Source organism: Podarcis tiliguerta (genome assembly GCF_965153285.1).
Source record: "Podarcis tiliguerta genome assembly, chromosome: 16".
NCBI lineage: Eukaryota > Metazoa > Chordata > Lepidosauria > Squamata > Lacertidae > Podarcis > Podarcis tiliguerta.
In genome coordinates, this window is record NC_139549.1 from 15,313,940 (window position 1) to 15,337,707 (window position 23,768).

Here is a 23,768-nt window from a genome sequence, read left to right on the forward strand (position 1 = left end):
CTGGCCAAGGGGCAGCCCCAGGTAGAGTGGCTTGCAGTAGTCCAGCCTCAAGGTTCCCAGGGCATGGACTCCAGCAGCCAAGTTATCCTAACCCTGACCCAACTGCCTCCCTGGCATCCAGCCTGGTGCCAGAGGAACAGATGGCACGTTGGCATTGAAGAGAATCTGGCAGCGCCATCTGTTCACGAGGGCCCTTTTCCTCAGCCGCTGCTCGTATCCTGCCTTTAACACTGTCAAGGAGAAGCAGAATCTGCCGATCAAGCCACCGTGGATGCTGTTTTCAGGAAAGCATGTGTGCAAGCAAATCCCTTGAAGTAGTCCTTTCTTTAAAAAACAAAAAACGTGGGTGCAAAAACAGTTACCCTTGCGGGAAACACTGCAAGAATTGTGGTGTTGGAAAGGAGCCTCGAGGGGGTCATCTGGTCCAGCCCCCTGCAATGCAGGAATCTCAACCAGATTATGCATAACAGAGGGCCACCCAACCTCTGCTTAGAAACCTCTAAAGGAAGGAGCATCCACCACATTTAGTAGGAGTCCGTTCCACTGTCGATTAGCTCTTACTGTCAGAAAGTTCTTCCTGATGTTGATTCGGAATCTCCTTTCTTGTAGCTTGAATCCATTTGGGTCCTAGAACCCAGAGCAGAAGGAAAAGCTTGCTCCATGTGAAGATGGCAATCCTATCTCCTCTGTGTCTCCTTTAAACATACCCACTTCCCACGGCCGTTCCTCAGTCTTAAGGCTTGGTTTCCAGACCTTTTATCGTCTTGGTCGCCATCCTCTGCACATGTTCCAGCTTGTCAGTATTTTTATTTATAGAGATGAAGCGGGTGGAAATAACATAAAAATAGCAAAGGAAATAATTAGGTACCTGGCTGACTGCCTTCGGCTGCAGAGGGGGTTGCAGCCGGTGACTTGAGTCCTTTTCCTGGCCGTCCAAGAGGGTGGTGGCTCCACATAGCTTCGAGGCCCCACACCCACCTGAAGCAGCTTTAGGCAAGTGTGGGGAGGGAAAGGGGAGCTGTCCCCACTGTCTCCTGTGAGGTCCCAGCCTCGGGCACAACCACCCAGCTCCAGGTTTCTGGGAGAAGCGTGAATGGTGTCGCTAACCACACCTCTGCTAAGAAACAGCCTGCATGTGGATCTTGTGAGGACAGGCGCTCAAAGCGCGCGCACACACAAACACACAGGCTTCTGGTGGGCGGGAGGATTAAGCAACAGGAAATGCCACACGGAGGCCTCTCCAGTAAGACTGGCTTTGCCTGCTCTCAGAGCGGTGTGTGTTTTGTGTGACGTGCCGGCTGTCTGTTGACTTTGGTGCCCCACTAATAACAATCTCAGACCCGACCTACTCAGCAGAGTAAGTTTGCGTGCAGGAGAGAAGCATGGTCTGAACCTGTATGTAGTAGCCCCTTTCTTTTTCAAAGGCAACTGTTTGGGGGACTGGGGTAACTGGACCCACAACGGTGCAGAAAACCAGGCCCAGATTTCTTGAGTGACCCTCCTAGCGGTTAGCACAGGGGTCAGCAAACTTTTTCAGCGGGGGGCCAGTCCACTGTACCTCAGACCTTGTGGGGGGCGGACGGACTATATTTTGGGAAAAAATATGAACGAATTCCTATGCCCCACAAAGAACCCAGAGATGCATTTTAAATAAAAGCACACATTCTATTCCTGTAAAAACACCAGGCAGGCCCCACAAATAACCCAGAGATGCATTTTAAATAAAAGGACACATTCTACTCATGTAAAAACACGCTGATTCCCAGACTGTCTGCGGCCCGGATTTAGAAGGCGATTGGGCTGGATCCGGCCCCTGGGCCTTAGTTTGCTTACCCATGGGTTAGCATGTTTGAACATCAGGCATAATCAGCAAATTTGGGGGGGGGGGGTGAGGTGGGGACAAATTTGGGACAACAGAGGCAGGTATTGTGCCTTTTTTAAAACACGCAGGAGGATTGAAGCAGGAAAGATGACCCTTGTTTTGTCTTTCCCTTCAGGGCCTTGATGCTGATGTCGAAAAGCAGTTTCCAGCCCCCCAAGCTAAAAGACAAGGCCTGCTGGTGAGTGACTGAGCAGCAGGGCTGTGCAGGAGGGCAGACCTGCTCCCTCTCCTGGGTTTCGGTTGTGTGTAAAGAAGGCTGGATCTGACCACCTTATGCCAATGAAATGCAGTGTCACAATGGACAGGTCGGTGGACTGGGTTCAGATTCCTGCTTGGCTACAAATCTGTATTCTCGAACCACTTGTTTTTTCTCTTAGCCTCCCTTCTCAGTGTTATTGAGAAGGTACAGTGGGTGGAGGACTAGAAGAAGCTGCCTCTCACAGAGTCAAGCTATTTCTCCATCCATCCAACTCTGACTGGCAGGTTGACTTCTCTGGTTGGCTGCTGGTTGTCCTCAGCAGTGGCGGAGGAAGGGGGGTGCGGCAGGTGCGGTCTGCCCCGGGTGTCACCACTGAGGGGGGTGACAAAATGCCGGGCGGCACTCACTGCAGGGCCTGCAGCACGTTCGAGCCGTGTGTCTCTCCTGGGCAGGTGCTGCCTTGCCCAAATGGTCCTTCCACTGCCTCCCCCCCAGCTGTAGGGCGGCTGAGTGGGAGGAGGCAGGCAGGCTCTGGAGGCCCCACGGTGCGCGCCATCCCTATGGACAGCGCCCCCACCTCTGGGCATGCCGCCCTAGGCGCCTGAGCGGCTTCCTCCACCACTGGTCCTCAGTTAGGGGTGGGAGGGGGGCGGCTGCACCTGAATGACAGATGCTGGAACTCTTAAGGGTGGAGAGTTCTGTGGCTGTTGTGCTTTATCCAGCTGGAGGGCTTCTTTGATCATCTGGCTACTGTGAGAAAGTAACCAGTAGTAACCAGTAGTGATGGTTTCAGGCTGTGATGGAGTTTGCTGTTGAATACCAGCTGCTGGGGGCATTGCTGGGATAGGGCTGCTGTTGTTCTCACTCCCTGCCTTCTGGTTATTCAGTTAGACACTCGACTTTTTAGCTTGTCTTGCCTTCCCTTTCTCCCTTCCAGGTCGGCAGATTTCCACCATTTCCTCAAACTCTCCTTAACCAAGAACCCCAAAAAGCGTCCCGTGGCAGAAAAACTCCTGCAGGTGACTCAAGATTGGAAGTTGGGGTGGGTGGGCTTGGAGAGGGCGGAGAACGACAACTCCATCCTTAGAGATTCCTTCCAGAGAATTACAGGAGTGTCTTTTTAAAAAATGCCCAAATTGTGCTTTTTTAAAGCGAAATCTCCAAACAAAATTCTTATTTTTACCTGTGTTTTTTTTAAAGGAAAATTGCCAAAAATCAACACTTCTGATATGGGCAGCCATGCGCCCGACTTTCCCCAGACATTTTATCCCGAATCCTGGCTATGTCCTGGAAATTCCGGACGTATGGCAGCCCTACTGTTGCACTCGGGTCCTGTTTGGCAGCTTCCGACTGTGGCATGTGCTTGGCCACTGTGGGAACAGAATGCTGGACTAGCTGCTCCCCCTCCTGGTGGCCTGATCCAGCTGCTGCAGGGCTCTTCTGTTGTCCTTATGGCAGACACTTTAGTTGCTGTGAGAGCCACCGTTTTAATTTAATTTCCCACAGTGCCCTGGTGCTGTCCTGCTCTGGGGCATTGTGGGAATTAAAATCTGGATCCAGCTGCCCAGAGGAGGTGCCAGGATGGGCTGCAGCAGCTGCCCAAGAATGCCGCCTGCCAGCCCTGTGCCTGGCGGGCATTTGGGGGAACCTTGAATCCTCTTCTCCTCTCACCTTGTCTTCCTCTCCACCAGCATCCTTTCGTTAGCCAGCCATTGGCTCGCGTCTTAGTCATTGAGCTACTGGATAAAGCCACGAACCCGGATTTGGCAGCGGCTGCCCTGGTGGATGATGGAGACTTAGAGGTATGGTCCCCAAAAGCGGTGGCAGAAGGGAGTGGGGAATCTGCCATAGACCCAAGCCATTGACTGAGCAGATTTGTTCTCTCCCAAGAGTCAAAGAGTAGAAGCTGCCAAGAAGCTTATTTTGGCTAAATAGGAAGAGAAACCTCCTAAGAGTGAGAGCTCTTCCACGGTGGAGTCACAGGCTGCCTTTTGGGGGTGGGGGTGGGGGCTCCCCTTTGCTAGGAGGTTGCTCAGCAAAGGCCCAGCAGGAACATTGATAGAGTTGCAACAGTCTGCACTGCAGATCCTGTCGAAGGGGGACCTCCCAGAGATTTTCCAACTCCTACCTCCAATTTTTTTCATGCAATGCATATAATTAACTTGCGGGACTCACTGCCACAGTATATGCTGCTGAACAAAATAACTCAACACGATGGCCAAAAACAATGGCACTAAACACTATTTAGAAACTAATATAAATGACCAGAAATTACAACTAAAGTCTCTAAATCTTCTTCACCAGTCACGGTAGAATAATTCAAAAGTTCGGTATATACATAATCTGTCACCAAATCGCTGGAACAGAGCTTCCGGATAACCAATCTGTTTTGTTCAATGCTTCACCAGCCAATCTTGATCAATTCTTCATCAGCCAGACCTGTAAGAATTAATATGAGAAGGATGCAGTTCAATTTCTTAACAAGGTGAAATTACAATATACATGCGATGAAACCTGCGTCTGTATAAAATTAGAAAAGAAGGGTCCTAGAATTCCAGACAATTTATCGAAATCACAACATGACTGTCTCAAAGAGCTCTCTAATGAAGCTAACATCATTATGAAACCAGCAGATAAAGGAGGTGGCAAGAGTTACCACCCCATGGGCAGAGTGCGGGCAATTGGGGGCTACCATGAGGCCAGAGCTGTTATCTTTTATGTTCTGGTCCTAAACACCTCTGTTGAGAAAGAGAGACATGGGAATCTTCTTCCCACTGCATCACACCAAACTGGCCTGTCTAGCCCAGTGTTCCCAGCCCTGCCTGGCAGTGGCTCTCTCTGGGGTCTTTTCCCAGCCCTTCCTGGAGGTGGCAGCAGGGATTGAACCAGGGACCTCTGCATGTGGAGCACATGCTCTCCCATGCATTGGCTGAGGCTGATGGGAATTGTAGTCCAAAGCATACAGAAAGCACCAGATGGGTGAAAGATGCCCTGGAGGCTCTTTGTTCCGACTGAGTTCTTAGGCATGGTTGACTTTCTCTCTTTAAACTACTCAGGCTTATGAAGTTTTTCCTGACAAAATCCGTTCCCATCGGCCACACGGGCCAGTCGAAGGGACCCTTGCAGAGATCCAGTGTAAGTTCCTCCTCTCCCCCGGCTCCCCCTGCCCACCCGTTTGGACCCTGATTTCTCTCTCCGGTGGGGCTTTAAATCAGCCTGATTTCTCTCCAGACTCTCCCATGGCATGGGAAGCCCCCTAGTGGAAGTGGAAAGCTGTTTGGGGCAGGCGATGTTGGTGAAAGTCCCTTCTGGAGATGGTGGGTGAAAGGTGTACCAGGAGCTTAGGATGATGTGGAACTGAGCAGAAGTGTTTACCTGACCTCATTGGAGCAGGACGAAGAGGTGGCAGTCAGGTTGGGATGGTGCAAACTCTCCATGGCAGGGCCAGTCTGGTGTTTCTGCTGGTGTGTTTGCACTGTGCCACCCTCACGGCCACCTCTCCTTCCCAGTAAGCATCAGCAGCCTGCCTTCCAGCAGGTCCGGAAAGTGCCTCTGCCCCCCCCCCCCGAAGTCCTGAGCTCCTGTGGGGTATCCTGCAGGGACACCCCCTCTTTGCCCTCCAGTGGCCGGGTAGGGTATAGGGAGTGTTTTCTTGGGTGAATAGCATGAAGCCATTTGGGCCTTGGTGGTGGTGGGGAAGTCCTGCTTCTGAGCAAAATGCCTGATGTTTGTTCTTTTGCAGTTAATCAGGTCAAATTCGGGCCCCCACTGAGGAAAGAAACAGAGCCTTGGTGCAGTCTGGTAAGGGTGTGTATGTGTGTATATGTTTCGGAGGGGCAAAAGAGTGAATGGATTGCTTGCTTTGGTCCCAGGGTGCGCTGACGGGGGGTGGGGGTGGCAAAATTCATCCATCAAATCATAGAGCTGGAAGGCACCACAAGGGTCACCTAGTCCAACCCCCACAAATGCAGGAATATTTTACCCAACCTGGGGCTTGAACTCACAACCCTGAGATTATGAGTCTCATTCTCTACCAGCTGAGCTATCCCAGCTGGGTGATTGCCCCACCTTGCCTGATATTGCCTACTCTTGACTGTTGGTGACTTTCCAGGCCCTCAGGAAGGTAAGATGCTTCTTGCCACCCACCCACCGCCGCCATTGCTCACTCCCTGCTCCTTCTTTCACTGGGTATTTTGGGGGAGTGTGTGTGCGTCAAATTATTCTAGCCTTAAGATTTAACGGTAATTTTTGTGTGTTTTGCAGAAGGAGGAGGAAGAGGAGAACTGGATGGTCTTAGGAGATGGAGAGTAAGGAGCCTGGGAGACGGGTAGGGTGATGGGAGGTGGGTGGGAGCCCCTGTTTCTCATCCCTCCCCACCTTTGTGAAACAGGATGGCCACCTTTTCCTTCCTGCTGGGAGGAAGAGCTTAAGAGCGGCCGCTTTTTCTCCCCCAGCAGAGATGGGGAAAGCAGGGCCTGTTGAATTCTGCCTGCTTTGCTGCTATTAAGGGGACAAACAGAAAAAGGGCCGTCTTCCTACAAGGAAGGGGGTGGAATTTAGGGAGTTAGAAATGAGGTTAACATATTTGGGGCAGGGGAGGAGAAGGAAGGAGGGAGGACTGCTGCACAGGTGTGAGATTTCCTGATGGTACTTTTGGTGCTGTTTTTCTCCTCTTTAGGAGCCTCCTTCAGTCGGTGGAAGAAGCACTAGAGGAGAGGTATGCTGATGCTTGGGTGGAGGAGGAGAACTTTGGGAGCTGCTGCCTTTCTATGACTTCAGGCTCTTTGTACGCCTCTGGCCCTCTTATTGTCTCAGCTCCGGCAGGCAGAGACAGTAGAGGTGGAGCTGCCCTTCCAGCCAGGCCCCATCCTGCGGCTCTGGCACTCCAGCTCCAGACAGGCAAACTCAGCCCCCTCTCTACTGTGAAGTTTTTAACTCCCCCTGCCCTGACTTCCAATGCATTTAGGCTGGCAACTGAAGAACGAGTCTCTCTGCACATGCGCGGGCACTCTGTTCTTTGCTTACTGTGGAGCTTTGGCAGTTAGGTTCTGGAGCCAAGTCCGGGTCTGTGTGGGCTCAAACTGAGCCCCAAATATTCCCCTTTCAAGGCAATATCCCCCCCTTCTGTTTTGATAAGTCCTTTGTCTCCTGCAGGAGCCTCACCATTCGCCCAGCAGGCACCACAGAGAAGGTACTGTTCTTCATTGCATCTATCCCATTACCCCCCCAACCTCCCCACCCTCAGTCTCCCCCACTAAGAAGCCCTTTCCCTTGCTTTATTCAGGTCCATGAGGAACAGCGGCCCAGCAGCACTGGGGAGGGGGACATGAGCACCATCAAGAGGGGGCCCCTGTGGGATTTTCTCAACCTGGAGCTGGCCTATAAGGCTCCCTGGGAGCTTGAGGAGGGCCTCGACTTCCCAGCCCCCGAGTGTCAGAGAACCCAGAGCCTGCCAGGTGAGGAAGAAGTGGAGCCACGTGGGTTGCGGTGAACGCAGACTTCAAATGGGTTTGGAGTCTTTACCCTTCCAGGAGAAGGGATTTGTGTTCTGGAAGCGGAAATCCACAGAAAAGAGCTGTGAGAAAGCATGCTGGGGAGTGGGGGGGGGGGGCGGATGGAGACGGCACAAGCGCTGGCCAATAGGCCCTGTGCACAGAACCGGCTTCTGGTGCAAGCTGGTTTCTTCTGAGCTCAGTTGGTTCTTCACTATCTAGTTTATCCTGTTTTCTGATGCCCGGAGCCCAAATTTGCCCAAAGCGGCTCAGGTTTTGCACCGAGGAAACCAAGGTCTGTGACGCGTATAAATGGTGGAAATGGAGCCACTTCTCCTCATTCTACATGATTCATTCCAGGTTTTGCCAGTGCTGGAAAGGGGAAGCTGCACCTCTTCCTCACTGGATATCTTATTCAGCCCCTTGTGATATTTCACCAGGAATTGCCCACATGCTGTCAAGCATATATTAGGCACCTTGAGCAGAAACTTGTTCCCGGCTTTTTCACCTCCTTGAAAGCTGGGATCCTTCCAGGTGCTGAATTTTCACACCATCTTGAATTATGCTCTGTTTGAATTCAGCCTTTTCAAGACCAGCTGTGAAGCAGGGTTTAATCTGGGGCTCTGAAGGCTCAGGTGACAATAACTTAGGGTGGCAATAAGGATTAAACCCTGCTTCGTCACATCCTCCTAAGATCAAATAGGCTGCAATCCTATGAATGCTTGATTACTCCTGGTGGAACTTACTTGTCTGTAAACATGTGTAGGATTGCTTTGTTAGATGCCACAGCTAGACTCCCTCTCCCCCCCCCCCACTTGTTTTTCTGCTATAGTAAATAAAGCCACTAAAGGTAGTTATTAACCAGGGACTTTTAAAAAAATAATAATACCAGACTGCTCATTCTGTCATCTGCAGCGAACATGGAAAAACAGGCTACTAGCTTCTGAGCTAGAGATGTGAAGGCCTGGGGTGCGGGGGAATGAAAAACTGGGAAAGGGGGAAACATTTTGCCACACATTTTTTTTAAAGGAATGGGGGGGGACTGAGGGAAATTGGGGGGGACACACACCGGGTTTCCCTCCCGATGCTTCCACTTTCCCGCAGGCTTTCACAGCTCTTCTCTTACCAACTTCCCTTCTACCAGGTGGGCTGGTGGAGAAGGGGAGGAGGAGATGGGTTGGGGGGGCCTTCTGCTCCTCTTCTATGGCCAGAATGGGAGCCAAGTGGGGAAGAAGCTTCCTATCACCCTTTGCCTGCCCACTTCTTCCTTGCCCACCTCCAGGGAGTTCCATGACACCCACGGCAGGATGTTAAACACAGACCCGGATTTCAGCTTCCTATTTTGCTTCTGCATTCCGGCGCATCACACACCCAAATGTTTTGGGTGTGTTTTTTAATTAAAAGCAGCCTCCAGAAGCCATAATTCTGAGAGGAGGAGGAGAGGCAGTGAATGTATGGTTTTTTTGGGGGGGGGCAATAGTAGTGTTTAACTCTTTCCCTACCACCCTTTTAAAAATGCATTGTTTTCTGCGGCTGCTCCCCTCACCCTTTTACAGGATTCCTAAAGGATGCTTAGCAGGATGTTGCTGTTGGGGGGGGGGTCAAAGCTGGGGGCTTCATTGCATGTATGTTTTAAAATGGATTTATATCCTACTTTTTTAAAACAACAACAACAACAACACAAGGCTTCATGGCAGCTGAGAATCAAATCTGATAAACCAATAAATTACATACAGTAAAAAGATAAAACCATGCAATAAAACGGCATAGTAGAAAGAAAGCAAATCTGGCAGCAGGGAGCGGAATAGATAAAATGAAATGGTTGGCAATTAAAACCAAGCCGGTACAGAAACGGAGTAGTGGGAGGGGGCTCGGCAGGGAAAGGGTTAAGCAGCCGGATGGCATCTGTGCAGTTGGGTGGGCTAGTGGAATGCAGCAGAGAGGGGCTCCATTTCTGACCCCTTCTTAAATCTTTTAATTTGCGCCGGTGTGACGGCGGTGCTTTCTTTCCCCCACAGACAACGCAGATCTGAGCGATCCTTCAGATACCTCACGGACAGGCTCCCCCAAGCCTGTGGACTCTCTCCTCTCCACAGAGTGGGCTACCATGAAGAGGAAGGAAGAGGCCACTGTAAGTGGGGGCGGGTGGGGACAGAAGCACTCCAAAATCTCCAAGCAAGGAAGCCTGGGATCAGGGCAGATAAATCAACTGTTAAAGCCTGTTTCTGGTGGAGGAAACAGTGGTCTTACGGAACGTGGCTGTGAGGGTTCTAGGGGTTGCTCGTGCGTAAGCCGGTGCTTATCTCCCCGGCTGGGTGCAAACACCTGGCTGGGTTGCCTGAGTGAACCTTTTCTGTTCGGACAGCCACTCACCCGTGGCTGTCTCAATCGCTGGCAGAATCCGTCAGTGGGCGTTTCTTAAACTTCTTCCAGCAAAGAAGCTCTTTGACGCCTAGTCTTCTCCTACTCTCTCTGCGCGAAAACCTTCTGCGCAAGGAGGGCGTAGGCAGCGGAGGACCCCTACTCTCCCCGCTGGTCCCCGGCAAGGAGTCATGGGACCGCCTCACCGCTTCCCCCATCTGCCCCCCTTCTCCACTGGTGCTACGCTGATTCTCTTCCCCAGAAGATGGGCTGCCTCTCCCAATCCCGGGACGCTCTCTGGAATCCCTCTGGCTTTTGCTCTCTCCCTCCAGCACTGATGGCAGTTCCCTGACAGTGACCTAGCTGGCTAAAACCTTCGGAGAGAGGGCCAGCAGGATAGGCCGCTGGGTTTCCCCCTCCAAATACGGTGTTACCTCGGGTTACGTACTTAATTCGTTCCAGAGGTCTGTTCTTAACCTGAAACTGTTCTTAACCTGAAGCACCACTTTAGCTAATGGGGTATCCTGCTGCTGCTGCGCTGCCGCGCGATTTCTGTTCTCATCCTGAAGGAAGGTTCTTAACCCAAGGTAATATTTCTGAGTTAGCGGAGTCTGTAACCTGAAGCGTATGTAACCTGAAGCATATGTAACCCGAGGTACCACTGTATAGGCATTTTGTGGGGTGCGGTAAGAGGGAAAGGTGGGGCTTGGGGAGTAGCAGGACATGTCTGGAATGGCTCTTTGACACTCTTGTGAAAAAGCCCCCAACGCTCCTGTTTCTCATGAGGAGTGCCCTGCCCCACCTGCTACTGGTACGGGGTTGAAGGTTGCAATCCTATTGAGGGGAAGGGGTCTGGAGTTAACCCTATATGTTGGCATCTTCAAATGATGACACCTTTTCTTTCTTTCTTTCTTTCTTTCTTTCTTTCTTTCTTTCTTTCTTGTGACTTCTCCCACCTCTTCTTCACCCCTCCTCTCTTGCAGAGGCTGCTGTGTCATGGGTTGCCTCCCACTCCAAAAGTCCACGTAAGTCCTCTTCACTGGGCAGGGGAGGGTGGCATCAGCAAACTGGAGCCAGGAGAGTGGGGTGGGGCAGGGGGTTCACAGCCAAGGAATTTTGTAGGTCTCGGTATAGGAGCCCTGGAAGTGTGTGTCCAGCTCCCCTCTCCGCTCCCCTCTCCAGCTTTCTGTGTCTTCTCTTTTCCAAGATGGGGGCCTGTTTCTCCAAAGTCTTTAACGGCTGTCCGCTGAAAATCAACTCGGCTACGACGTGGATCCACCCAGAAACACGAGGTAGAACCCACACATGTTTCCTGTGGAACCTTGGCACCAGTGATTGGCAGCTGGTGATCTGACCTCCCCCTCTTCTTCCCCAACGTAGATCTCTACCTAGTGGTGGGAGCTGAAGAAGGCATCTACACTCTCAATCTCCATGAGCTCCATGAGGACACGATGGAGAAGGTGAGGACCCTGGAGAGGGAGAAGCTGGGATGGAGGGTTCTGGACACCATGGGAAGCAGGGGCGGATCCTTGTTTCCACACACCCCGTGGGACAACGTTTGGGCTTGCCCACCTGTCTTATCATCTAACATTAAAATGATGCCAAATTACCCAGTTAGAAATTGAGCGGCGCCAGCAAAAAAACAACTCTGCTCAGCACCAATGCTCAGTGGAAGGCATTGGTCAAGGGGCTGCTGACTGAGGCAACATGGATGCAGGGCCTCAGCTGCCGTGGTGCTGTCCGTGGTCCTGAATCGCAGCTGTCTTGATCTCCGTCCTAAGGGCCAAGTGCTACCTTCCATCTGCACTTTTCAGGCATGACCCATGCTTCACAGCTTTGTTTCCAAATGCTCTTATTTTTGCTCCAGAGCTTCCCCCACAAAGAACCTGCTCTTTACCGCTGAGTTGGAGCAAACAGCAATCCATGGAAAACCCAAGTTGCTGTTTGTTGTGGTTCAGGTTTAAAGAGCGGGTTTTTGTGAGGAAAGCTCTGGGGTGAAAGAAAGAGAACTCGGACAAGGAGCTTCAGAATGTGGAGTGGCAGGTCTGGGGCAAAGCTAAGCCCTCACTTGACCCTTGCCCTGCCTGCCAGGAGAACTAGGAACTTCTGGCCTCTCCTTGCTTAGGCCTTTACCATGACCACCACCAGAGGTGGACATCCCCCGTGGATCGCAACAGGAAGGGCAGGTGGGTGGGTGCGTTTGGTGGCAGTCAACTCAGGAGGCCCTTTCATTCATCGCTCAGAGATGCCCACGGGAGTGTCTGTCAAGATGCTGAGGTTTCTTATCCCTACAGGCTCTTTTCTTACGATCATTGAAATTTTTTATAGTTTTTGGGTGGCTCCTTTAAAATATCTCTATATATAAACCCTATTCGATCTTCATTAAGTTCCTTGTATCTAACTTGGACACACTCGTTTCATGCCACGAAAATGCAGCAATGGCTCAACAAGCGACTGATTTCTCTCTCGCCACTTCTCCCTCTCTCTCTCCTGCTTTGTGCCATTCATCCTGCCCCCCCCCCCGCCCCCGCCTGCTCCCCTCCCCCAGCTCCTTCCACACAGGTGTTCTTGGCTCTACTGTATGAACAATGTGCTACTGACCTTAGCTGGTGAGTGTCCAGAGACAGAGCTAGAACCAACCCCCTCATTTCCCCTCTTTTTGCCTTGCCCATCAGGTATCAGGGTCGATTTAAGGGGACTGGGGGTGAGCTTCACATGTTGGGTTTAGAGGGGCAATCGGGTGCGTGGCTATAGGATTGAAGAGTCCAGAAGGTCTCTGTATACAGTGGTACCTCAGGTTACATACGCTTCAGGTTACACACTCCACTAAGCCAGAAATAGTGCTTCAGGTTAAGAAGTTTGCTTCAGGATAAGAACAGAAATCGGGCTCCGACGGCACGGCAGCAGCCGGAGGCCCTATTAGCTAAAGTGGTGCTTTAAGAACAGTTTCAGGTTAAGTACGGACCTCCGGAACGAATTAAGTACTTAACACTAGGTACCACTGTACAGTGGTGCCCCGCAAGACGAATGCCTCGCAAGACGGAAAACCCGCTAGACGAAAGGGTTTTCCGTTTTGGAGGTGCTTCGCAAAACGAATTTGCTATGGGCTTGCTTTGCAAGACGAAAATGTCTTGCGATTCCTGGGGTTTTTTTTCCGCTCCTCACCCCCTTTTTCTAAGGCACTAAGCTGCTAATAGCCTTTTAGCAGCTAAGCCGCTAATCCCTTAAGCCTTTAATAGCCGCTAATAGCCGCTGAACCGCTAATAGTGCTAATCCACTAATCCGCTAATGGGCTTGCTTCGCAAGACGAAAAAACCGCTAGACGAAGAGACTCACGGAACGGATTCTTTTCGTCTTGCGAGGCACCACTGTATATATAAAGGCACCTGCTTAAACTTCCATTTTGCTCCGGCAAATGATCCTCCCGATTTTCCCGCTTCTGCCTTTGCAGGGAAGTCCTCCCAGCTCTCTTCCCACAACCTTGTGGGTCTCTTTGAGCAGCGGCGCCAGCTGCAGAAGCGGCAGGTCCCCCTCTCCATCGCCACCAACCGGCTGACAGAGCGGATCATCCCCAGGTGGGGAGAGGCGGGGAGGGAGGGACCCCCCCGCCCCCATTTCAAAGAGAGGAGAGTAGTAAATTCTCTTCTCTGCCCCCCCCCCCCATATCCGATCCTAGTGTTGGAGGTATGGCTGATTTCTCCAAGCTGCTTCCCAGGGAGCTTCTTGCGACTGGAACTGAAGCTGGGAAGGGTTGGCTGTGGGGTCCTGGGAAAGATGTTGGGCAGGCAGAGGGCCCATGGGAGCAAGGAGCTGTGCAGAGCCCCAGATCTCCACCCTGTGGTTTTTGGATGCCCCTGGACTTAAGAGGCGGCCTGTACATTCCTAAGCCAGCCTATGTGATGCCCAAAATGCCCTCCCTGGTGACTTCAGGTGACTCCCAACTGAAAGCGCCCCCCCCAAGGGCCACAACCAGGCAATGCCAGTGGTATTGAGGCTGGTGGACCCAGTGGGCTTGATTTCCTATACAAGCAGCTTCCTGAGTTCCCGCTTAATGATTCCTTTATTGGGCCTCATGAGGACTGGAGTCTTACTTCGTTTTGGGGGGGAGGGAGGACTATAGCTCTGCTTTGCAAACAGAAGAGGGTCCCTTTTCAGTCTCAGACAGACTTTTCAGTTAAGGACGGACTTGGCGGGGAGGACCCTCTCCTCTTTGCCTCTGACCTGGTGAAATTCTCCCCCCACCACCCACCCACCCAGGCCTAAAGCTGTTTCTTTCTCTTGACAGGAAGTTTGCCCTCTCAGCCAAGATAGCTGACACCAAAGGATGCTTGAAGTGCCGTGTAGGTGAGTTTCCTGGAGTGGGGCAGGCCTGCTGGGAAATGACAGTTGGTGGCTGTGTGAGGGAAAGAGGAGTTTTGGGGACGTGGAGGTTGGAGGAGATGAGGGGGAGAGGGAGTTTTTATATCCCATCTTTCCTCCAAGGCGCTCATGAAGTCATATGTATTATTATTATTATTATTATTATTATTATTATTATTATTATTACCCTGCCACCCTGGGCGGCTTCCAACAGAATATTAAAATACAATAGTCCATTAAACATTAAAAGCTTCCCTAAACAGGGCTGCCTTCAGATGTCTTCTAAAAGTCTGGTAGTTGTTTTTCTCTTTGACATCTGGTAGGAGGGTGTTCCACAGGGTGGGCGCCACTACCGAGAAGGCCCTCTGCCTGGTTCCCTGTAACTTGGCTTCTCACAGTGAGGGAACCGCCAGAAGGCCCTTGGCACTGGACCTCAGTGTAATTTTCTTCTTTCCCGTTCTCCCCTCACAACAACCCTGTGCTGTTCAGTGGAGAATTGGATATTCAAAATTTGACTGATATTTGGGTCACACCAGTATTCTGCACCCCAAAGCCAAAAAGGGAGCAGCTTTTCAACTCTGGTCTTATGGTGGAGGCGACGTTGTAGCCCTGTGTTATGCCAGCCTTCTGGAGTGTTGTGCTTTTTCGAGAAATGCAGTTGGGTGGAATTGGAGTAAGCCGCATTGAAAGGGGGAAGTGGGTGATTAATGGCTTCCTCATCCATTGGAAAAAGAAAACGGGGTGACTCTTGTGGGTGTGTGGAATTTGATGAGAAACACGGCATGATGAGAAAATAGTAACCAATGCCTCCCCCAGAAGCCCTTTAGCAGTCAAATTTGCAGTTCTCCCCAGCACTCACTTGCATTTCCCTAAAAAACAAGCCAAGTGAAAAGCCCAAGGCCATATGTGATTGAAATTCGGCTAAATTATGCCCTGGAGGAATTGTGGGATCTTGTGCCTTCCAGATTCAGGGCAGCATTGTTGCAGGCCCAGCAACAGTCACATGCAACCAGCTGCAATTTTGCAGCCTTTTGGAGCCTGTGTGAACATGGAGAGCCCTTCACACAACATGTTAAACCGGAAGGCTTTTTGTTCGCTGAACTTAATAACGCAAGCGGGGTAGTGTTTTAGCGCAAATTAAAATGCAGCTGTTTTATTTTGAAAGATAAACACACTGCTAAAATGGCCCTGCCCAAGTGCCCAAGTGTAGAGGGCATGACAACAGGCCCAACCCACAACATGGCACAGCAACTTCCTTGCCGGCAGCCCTGTCTCTGAGCTGCTCAACTACTCCATGCTCTGCTGCATTTCTTCTTGAAAGGACAGAGAATTGCACTCTGAATTAGTTTTTCTCAAGAGACAGGGAGAGGCGCAAACCCCTTTTTTGCTGTCAGCTGCTGCTGGCCAGGAGGCCTTGACCAAAGAGGCATCAGGAGGCTCTTCAGGGGGAAAGGGGGACTTTGGGGAGGTTGACACCCCCCCCCGGGATCTTCTGTATTTCAGTGCGAAATCCTTACTCCGGTAGTACCTTCCTCTGTGCTGCACTCCCCTCCAGCCTGGCCCTCCTGCAGTGGTACGAGCCTTTGCAGAAGTTCATGCTGCTGAAGGTAAGTGGGTGCAGGGCCAGGAATGGGGGTGCAGGATGGGAGGAGGGACCCTCCTCCTCTGGCATTCCAAAGAGCACCCAAGGGAGCAGGCAGGGAGGGCATGGTTGGGCAGTGTCAGACCTGCTTCCTGCATCCTCCCTCTCCTCTCCAGCACGTCTCTGTGGCGCTGCCCGTCCCCCTGACCCTCTTTGAGCTGCTGGTTGTGGAGACGGAGGAATACCCGCAAGTGTGCTTGGGGGTGACCGGCACCGACCAGCCAGGGGCGGAGCTGCATTTCAGCACCCTCTCCCTCAGCACTGGCCTCAGCACCTCAAGCCCTTCAGGTAAGAGAGAGGGAAACCGGCATGGAGTCAGGGAGGGGTGGGGCACGGCCCCTTTAAGAGCTGCTGCTTAATACTGTTAGGCCTCCCCCCTCTGCTCCCCTTATCAGGGAACCCACAGGAGGGCAGACGGCTCTTGGGCTCAATCCTGCTTGTGTGTTTCCCAATACAGTCATACCTCAGGTTACAGACGCTTAAGGTTGCGTTTTTCAGGTTGCAGACCGCCGAAACCCGGAAGTACCGGAACGGGTTACTTTTGGGGTTTTTTTTAATAATCTTTTTTATTAGAATTTTTACATAGAAAAAAAGAAAAGAAAAATACAAAAATACAAAAACAACAAGAAAAAACAAATAAAAACAATTCCATTTTCATAATATTCTTTGCATTTACTTATTTCCCAGACTTCCCCACACCTCCCCTCACTGTATTCCAGTTCATCTATTAGGTCAGCAAATCCCTTCCCTCTATCTTAACTTAATCTTGATCTTAAATTCTTAATGTATCTTAATCTTTTCTTAATATCTTAATATGTTAAACCTTTAATTTTACACCTTTTAACCTTCAAATTGTTGCTAATAACCTTTTAACCTCAATCCGATGTCATTCTAACATTCATTAATCTTATAATATTTCTGTAAATAGTCTTTAAATTTCTTCCAATCTTCCTCCACCGTCTCTTCTCCCTGGTCTCTGATTCTGCCAGTCATTTTTGCCAGTTCCATGTAGTCCATCACCTACACGGGTTACTTTTGGGTTTTGGTGGTCCCACATGCGCCGAATCGCAACCTGCGCAGATGCGGGTTGTGAATGCTGCAGGTTGCTAACGTGCATCCCACACAGATCATGTTCGCAACCCGAGCGTCCACTATACAGGTGTCTGGTTGGCTGCTGTTAGAAAAGGATGCTAGACTAGATGCGGCCCCCATTGGCCGGATCCTACAGGGCTCTTCTTACATATTTTTTTTCTTAAGGAAGGGCGAAGGACAAAAGCCAGGTGTGCAGGAATAAATAAACACATAATAAAATAAAATAATCTCTGCCACAGATGCACCCCATAGGCCTGAGTTGTTTGTTGTTACAATGGACCCAACCCCAAATGTTGGAGGATATCCTGGCTCCTCTAACGGGACTGATCCTGTTTAAGGTTCCAGCCACTAGGTTTCCAGGGCAGTCTCCTTCGTGGAGAAGATGTTGGAGTCTCAAGCAGGCCTAATGCCCCCCCAACACCAACTTTTCCATTTCTAACACACATTCAGCATTTAATGGCTCCTGGAAACCATTGACTACGCTCAGGGCTGTATGGGGTTTGCCCCCTCTGGCCTTTTAAAAAGTTGTTTTGTACTTCTGTATATGCCTCAGCGTTCATCCGAGCATGGTGACCCTGTTGGCACCTGCCTAACTAAGTTTGCGAGTAGAATTTTTGTGTGTGTTGAATAAAATTATGTTTTTAATCTTGACTTTCCACTAAAGAGCTCAGCGCAGCAGACATGGTTCCCCTTCCAACCGTTTTATCCTCACAACAACCCTGTGAGGTGGGTTAGGCTGAGAGATGATGACAGGCCCAGGATCATCCAGGATGCATGTGAAGAGTTCGGTTCTGTGGGGCAGATTTGACAATAGGTGGTCAAAGGCAAAGTAACCAGACGGCAGCTGGCTGGACTGGTGCCAGAGATTGCATTGCCTGGCAGCTGCCAAGGCCCATGGCTCAGGAGGTGACCCAGCTGCCAGCAAAAGCTGCCATATAAAGAGAATCTTCCATCTGGCTCAGAATTGCCTGCAGTGACTATAGCAGGAGCCGTCCAAGGTTTTAGGCCGTACAAGGAGATGCCAGCAGGGACTGAGCCTTGGGGGCTTCTGCATGCAAAGCAGATGCTCTACTATTGAGCTGGTCTGCCCTTTCCCTAAAAATAAAATAAGATTCTAGTCCTCAAGCTTCTGAACAAGGGACTGAACTGAATAGGAAAGCAGTCTTCCACTTAGGACCAGTCAAATGTTGAGTTATGGAAAATAGCAGGAGAGATTGATTTTGATGGGGGGGATATTACTGATTTAAAAGTAAGGATTTGTGGGCTGACAAAGTGAAGAGTAATTCTTCTTGACATTAGGGAATATGTTATAGTTAAGCAAAAGTCTAGCAGGAACCAGAAATGAACAGCCGATGGGTAATAAAGAGGAAGAAAATTGAAAGGGGGGGGGGAATCAAAGATAAAATGCTAAAGTATCATTTTTGAAATGGAATTTGGAAACATATTTAATATTGAGCAGCTAACGAGGGTGGGAAGTGAACCATCAAGATGGCAGGGTGGGAAGTCACTTTTAAATTTGTATTGAATTTGAATTAATGTGATGTTAAATTCATTAAATTTTTTGAAAAGCAATCAAAAATAATTGGCAAAAAAAAAAAAAAAAGGAACGTAGGAAACCGCCTTATGCTGAGAAACCCATTGCTCCATCTGGCTCAGTACTGACTGCACGGACTAGCAGGGGCTCTTCATGGTTTCATGCAGGGGACATTCCCTGTCCTGTAAGGAGAGGTCGCCGGAGACTGAGCCTGGGGCAGTCTGCATGCCAACCACCTCCTCTTTTCCCACTGACATCTCGCCCCTCTTGCTCCTCCTCCCATTCCTCTGAATGTGGCCCCCAGCTTCCCCCGCCCCTGCTGCGAGGGCCAGCCCTAGACTAGCCTCCCATGCCTCTCTCCTTGCAGGTCGGCCCTTGGTCATGGCCAGCCACGTGACGCAGATGGACCGAGACACTGTCCTGGTGTGTTTTGAGCGTAAGTCTTTCCCCGTTTGACCTGCTCCCTTGGCCTTGGTCTCCCCGCGGTCTGCCTGCCCCTCCCCTCGCTTGCCTCTTTGCCCTTTGGCCAACGCTGCCCCTCCTTCTCTCGTTCCCTCAGGTTGTGTGAGGGTGGTGAACCTCCACGGCGCCCCTCAGGGAGCCCTTCCTCCAGAACTCACGTTCCACTTCCCTATCGAGACCATTGGTAGGTGAGGGTCCCTGGACGGGGTGTGTCGGGTGGGGTTTGAGGCCTCCCAAACGGGTCGTGGATCCTCGAGTGCCTTCCCTCTGGCAGTACAGTCATACCTCATGTTACGTTTGCTTTAGGTTGAGCGTTTTCAGGTTGCGTCCCACGGCGACCCAGAAGTACCGGAAAGGGTTACTTCTGGGTTCCGCCGCTCGTGCATGCAGACATGCAAAATGACATCACACGCATGCGCAGAAGTGGCGAATCGCAACCCGCGCACGTGCAGACGTGGGTTGCGTTCCTTTCGGGTTGTGAATGGGCCTCCGGAACAGATCCCGTTTGCAACCAGAGGTACCACTGTATTGGATTTGGGAGGTGGGGTTCCTGATTCCTGAGTTAAGAGGCTCTTGCTGTGACAGCTAACCTCTGAGGGGGGCCTGTTTGCTCACTTGTGGTCTCCCCATTCTTGCAGTGTGCCTTCAGGACAGTGTCCTGGCCTTCTGGAAACACGGCATGCAAGGCCGAAGCCTGGAATCCAGTGAGGTGAGTCCGGCCAGCCTGGGGCAGAGGGGCCTGTGGGCATCGAACCACCAGCCTGACAACAGGACCATCAGAGAAAACACGGGTTAAGCTCCGTTAGGCGGTGGTGAGGTGCTATTTTTCCTGGACTGTGTCCCTTCCGTCTGTGACATTTGACGTACAGAGGATAGCTCAGCTGGTAGAGCATCAGACTCTTAATCTCAGGGTTGTGGGTTTGAGCACCACATGGGACCAAAGATTCCTGCATTGCAGGGGGTTGCACTAGATGATCCTTGTGGTCCCTTCCAATTCTACAATTCTATGTATACCCTGTTGGAAACACGCCCGGGAAGGCTGCCAACTTCCCAAGACGCCGGGGTGTCTCTCTGGTGGTCCTCCCTGGTTGTAAATTACCCTCAGTCCAGAGAGACTGGTGATAAGCAACCCCTCCCTCCTGAGAGGAGCACGCTCGTCTTCTGGCATGTCGTTGCAGAAGAAAGAGTCAATCGTAGTTCTAAAATTATTTTATTTTACAGTCTATATGTACAGAGAATCCATCAGCATGTCTGCGCTCTTTGAGCACCAGTACAGAACAGCAACACTTTCAGAAGTGAAACTAACTTCCAACAGTACTCAGACTTCCTGTCTCACGCTCTCTCAGACACTCAAATGATGCATACAAAACACATGACATCAGTACCACTCGCTGGAGCAGCTCGGATAGATAAAAATCCTATATGCACCCATTCAGGAGGGTCCTTAGCTCAGTGGCAGAGCATTTCCTTTGCATGCAACACATCCCAGGTCAAACCCTGGAATGCTGCCAGTGTGGGACCAGACTGAGTTAAATGGACTAACAGTCTGACGCAGTATAAGGCATCTTCCTATCTCTGACCTCCACCTTTCATGGTTTAAGTGGTGCCTTTCTGCTGCATGGCTTAGTGGTTTGTTGGACTAGAGATGGGCAGGCCTGGGTTCGAATCCTCACTCGGCCATGAAACCCACTTGGATGGCTTTGAGTTCTCATAGGAGGTGGTTGTGAGGATAAAGTGGTGGGTTGGGGATTATGTGCAGCAACCCTGAGCTCCTTGGAAGATGGGTGGGATATAAATATAGTTAATTTTAATCATCATCATTAATAGAGTAGAAAATGTGAGGTAATTAATAGGAGCAGTGGGTTAATTCTTTTTCCTTTTTTAAGAAGTTAAAGGGTATTATGGGTTTGATAAATGTGGCACCTGACATGGGGATTTCCCACTCAGTTGTCCCTTCCTTCTGTAACAGGTGACGCAGGAGGTGACGGATGAGTCCAGAGTGTTCCGGGTCTTGGGAGCTCACAGGTGAGGAAATGCCTCTGAGGAGGAAACCTCAACATTTCTCCATTTCCCAACTTCCTGTTGCCATGTCACATGGAATTCAGTGTCCCCTCCAATCCACATATGTTGCTTTTTGGCTGAGTGGGTGTGTTCACAAGCCACACCAAACTGCAGTCCGGTGCTCTGTAGAGGAGCTGGAATAGCCTTTCTCCGCCTCTCCCTTCCTCCTCCTGGTGCAGCCAAGACGCCAGCAGAGTTTAGTTTTGCCGCCTTTCGTTCTGTTTGAGCCGCAGGTTGTGGTTGGAAACAAGCTCTGGTTTCGTCAAACAACGCATGGTTGGTCTTGGCTTGTTTTGACCATGGCTGGCGTTTGCTTTTATCCACAATCTCTGCTGTTTAACCCACAGCGCCACCCGTGTACTTCTTGCCAATGCCCTGGCTGTGCCAGCCCTTCCATTGCCTGCCTGGCACATGCCTGTACATGCGCTGTGCTGCTCATTCTTCTTGCCTCCTCTCTCTCCTCCCTGCCAGAGACATCATCCTGGAGAGCATCCCTACAGACAACCCCACAACGCAGAGCAACCTCTACATCCTGACGGGTCACGAGAGCAGCTACTGATGACCTCCTTCCAAAGCCTCCAGCCTCTGGGAGGTGGTCAGCTCAGCCCTGTGGGGATGCACTATTGTTGGAGACACAGGGCTGCAAGCCATGCCTGCTGATGGCAGAGATGATTGCCAGCATGTGTGTGTGGCAAAGACGGGTTGGAAATCAGAAGAGCCCCCACTCTGCTGCCGCATACACTGGACGCAACCTCAGTTTGGCTCCAGAAATGCTCTTTGCCCGTCGTCCTCGTCTTCCTGAGAACCTGCTGTGTACAAGGATGGGAGGAGCTCTTTCCTCCTGACTTGGGCCAGCATCTCCTGAGAAACTTTTGCAATAATTTGACCACTAGCCATTTGGAAGAATTTGCAATCTTTCCTGGCTGACACCTTGTGCCTGCTTGACTGCTTCCCTCCTTCCCTTTAGGAGTTGCGCTCCCGTGATGCTGCGGAGGGGTGCCAAAATCTGCTGCCGTGTGAAGACAATCGTTTGTTGGGTGGGGGAGCCTACCCCCCTTCCTTTAGCACTTGAGCTTTAATTTAAAGGTCTTTCAGGGCACTTTGAGATTCTGGCCTGTCCCCATTGACTGGGGGGGGTCGGGCAACATTTGTTTTGTGGCTGGACAGCTGAGTGGACAGATGCTGAAGATGAGCAGGGCTGAGTGATGATGATGAAAGAGGTGGGGTGTATATGGGCGTTTGGCGTGTGTGTGTGTGGTTGGGTGTCATGCTTGTTGATTGACTAGGTAGGGAGAGTAACTGCCTCCCTGCATGGATGGTTGTTGTTTTGGGTGAGACAGTGGTGGCTTAGGTGGCACCTGAGCTCATCGCCCAACAGAGCCTCTCAGGTGCTCCAGGCCAGTTCTGTCCATCACTGTAATTAATCCCCATGGAGGACTGTGAAAGGGGCTGTGGAATCTCTAGTGGAATCCACACCTTTGCAACAAACTACAGTTCCCAGGGGCTTTTAGAGAGAATGCAATGCAAGCCAGTTTTGAGAAAGTTTACACTATGGGGGCCCAAACCAGACAGTATGATAAATGTCTGCTTCTTGCATTGCTTGATGGCTTGTTTTTTTTTTATAGGGGGTGTAATCAAACACATTAAATGCAAACTTGCATGTCATGTTATGTGGGGTGTCTTTCGTCCAGCATGTCATGGCCTTACCTATAGTTGCTATCTGGAATGCAAGGAGGAGGAGGAGGCCTGAATCTTTTCCCCATGAACCACAGCCCTGATGAAAATGGCCCCCAGCCACTTCTTGGGGGAATAGCAGCTTCTCTCACAGGGTAAATAGCTGCCTGCAGGATGGTGTGGCAGGATGGCTGGGGAAAAGGATCCTGATCCTCAGCTGTTCACTTTAAAGTGAAGTCACACATTTAATGTACTGTCTGGGGTTTTGGCCTCCTTTTAGTAGCATGGATGCTCACTCTGAGGCAGGTGGTGAAGCCCCAGCTGGGCCACGTGTTATGGGTGTCCTGCCCTGGCGGTAGGTTGGCTGAATGACTACTGAGTGCTGCTGCTGTGGTCCTCCTGCCAGGCATGCTGATTCAGCTTGCCTTGGCAGCAGAGGAAGGCTGCACGAGTCACTTCAAGGGAGGTTTGTGTGTGTTTTGGGGGCCCTTCTTTGCTGCCTTTGAAGCCCAGAAGAGACTCCCCATCGGAATCACAACTGTGGATCATCAGGGCTGACCGCAACTCCACTTTAACTTGGATGCCAAGAACTTCCCTTCCCAGGATGCCAATATCTCTGTGGTTTTTAATTGCTAAAGCTGGAATTTATTGTCTGAGAACAGAGGGGAGAAAACCCAAACTTGAAAAGAAAATTGCTATTTAACGTAAGGGTTTGATATTAAATTGTGGTATTTTACTCCCCAGTGGATGTGTGGAATTAATGGATCTGACTTTGTTAAATTTTGAATTGGGAGTCTTTGCTGTGGTGTTTTAGGCCAATCTAGACCCAGAAAAACTCTGTGGACAAACGTCGGCTCCTTTGGCCAGTAAAGCGAGATGAGTGCCGCAACTCCAGAGTTGTTCGCAACTGGACTTAACTGTCAGGGGTCCTTTACCTTTACCTTTTTAATTCACTGAAAGAACAGGGACTTCTTTCTGTGATGCTGATGCAGTTGGTTAAGAGGTTGGGA

At 50.8% G+C, this 23,768-nt stretch overlaps 1 protein-coding gene across 1 annotated transcript in view; it reads left to right on the forward strand.

The window, feature by feature from the left end:
• Positions 1–23,494, forward strand: part of MAP4K2 (mitogen-activated protein kinase kinase kinase kinase 2) — a gene marked incomplete at its 5' end in the record, with an annotated part of 38,666 nt that extends 15,172 nt beyond the window's left edge. Inside the window, 23 exons of the mRNA XM_083417045.1 lie at positions 1,998–2,060; positions 3,019–3,100; positions 3,773–3,883; positions 5,138–5,216; positions 5,824–5,882; positions 6,345–6,388; positions 6,760–6,798; positions 7,236–7,272; positions 7,366–7,537; positions 9,592–9,704; positions 10,918–10,959; positions 11,142–11,226; positions 11,315–11,394; positions 12,483–12,543; positions 13,386–13,509; positions 14,220–14,278; positions 15,797–15,900; positions 16,052–16,223; positions 18,929–18,997; positions 19,121–19,207; positions 19,662–19,732; positions 20,993–21,048; positions 21,556–23,494. Of these exons, the coding sequence (XP_083273171.1) occupies positions 1,998–2,060; positions 3,019–3,100; positions 3,773–3,883; positions 5,138–5,216; positions 5,824–5,882; positions 6,345–6,388; positions 6,760–6,798; positions 7,236–7,272; positions 7,366–7,537; positions 9,592–9,704; positions 10,918–10,959; positions 11,142–11,226; positions 11,315–11,394; positions 12,483–12,543; positions 13,386–13,509; positions 14,220–14,278; positions 15,797–15,900; positions 16,052–16,223; positions 18,929–18,997; positions 19,121–19,207; positions 19,662–19,732; positions 20,993–21,048; positions 21,556–21,643 (1,897 nt within the window). The 3' untranslated portion in view covers positions 21,644–23,494. The remainder of the gene's footprint in view (positions 1–1,997; positions 2,061–3,018; positions 3,101–3,772; positions 3,884–5,137; positions 5,217–5,823; positions 5,883–6,344; positions 6,389–6,759; positions 6,799–7,235; positions 7,273–7,365; positions 7,538–9,591; positions 9,705–10,917; positions 10,960–11,141; positions 11,227–11,314; positions 11,395–12,482; positions 12,544–13,385; positions 13,510–14,219; positions 14,279–15,796; positions 15,901–16,051; positions 16,224–18,928; positions 18,998–19,120; positions 19,208–19,661; positions 19,733–20,992; positions 21,049–21,555) is intronic.
• Between the last annotated feature and the right edge of the window lie 274 nt (positions 23,495–23,768).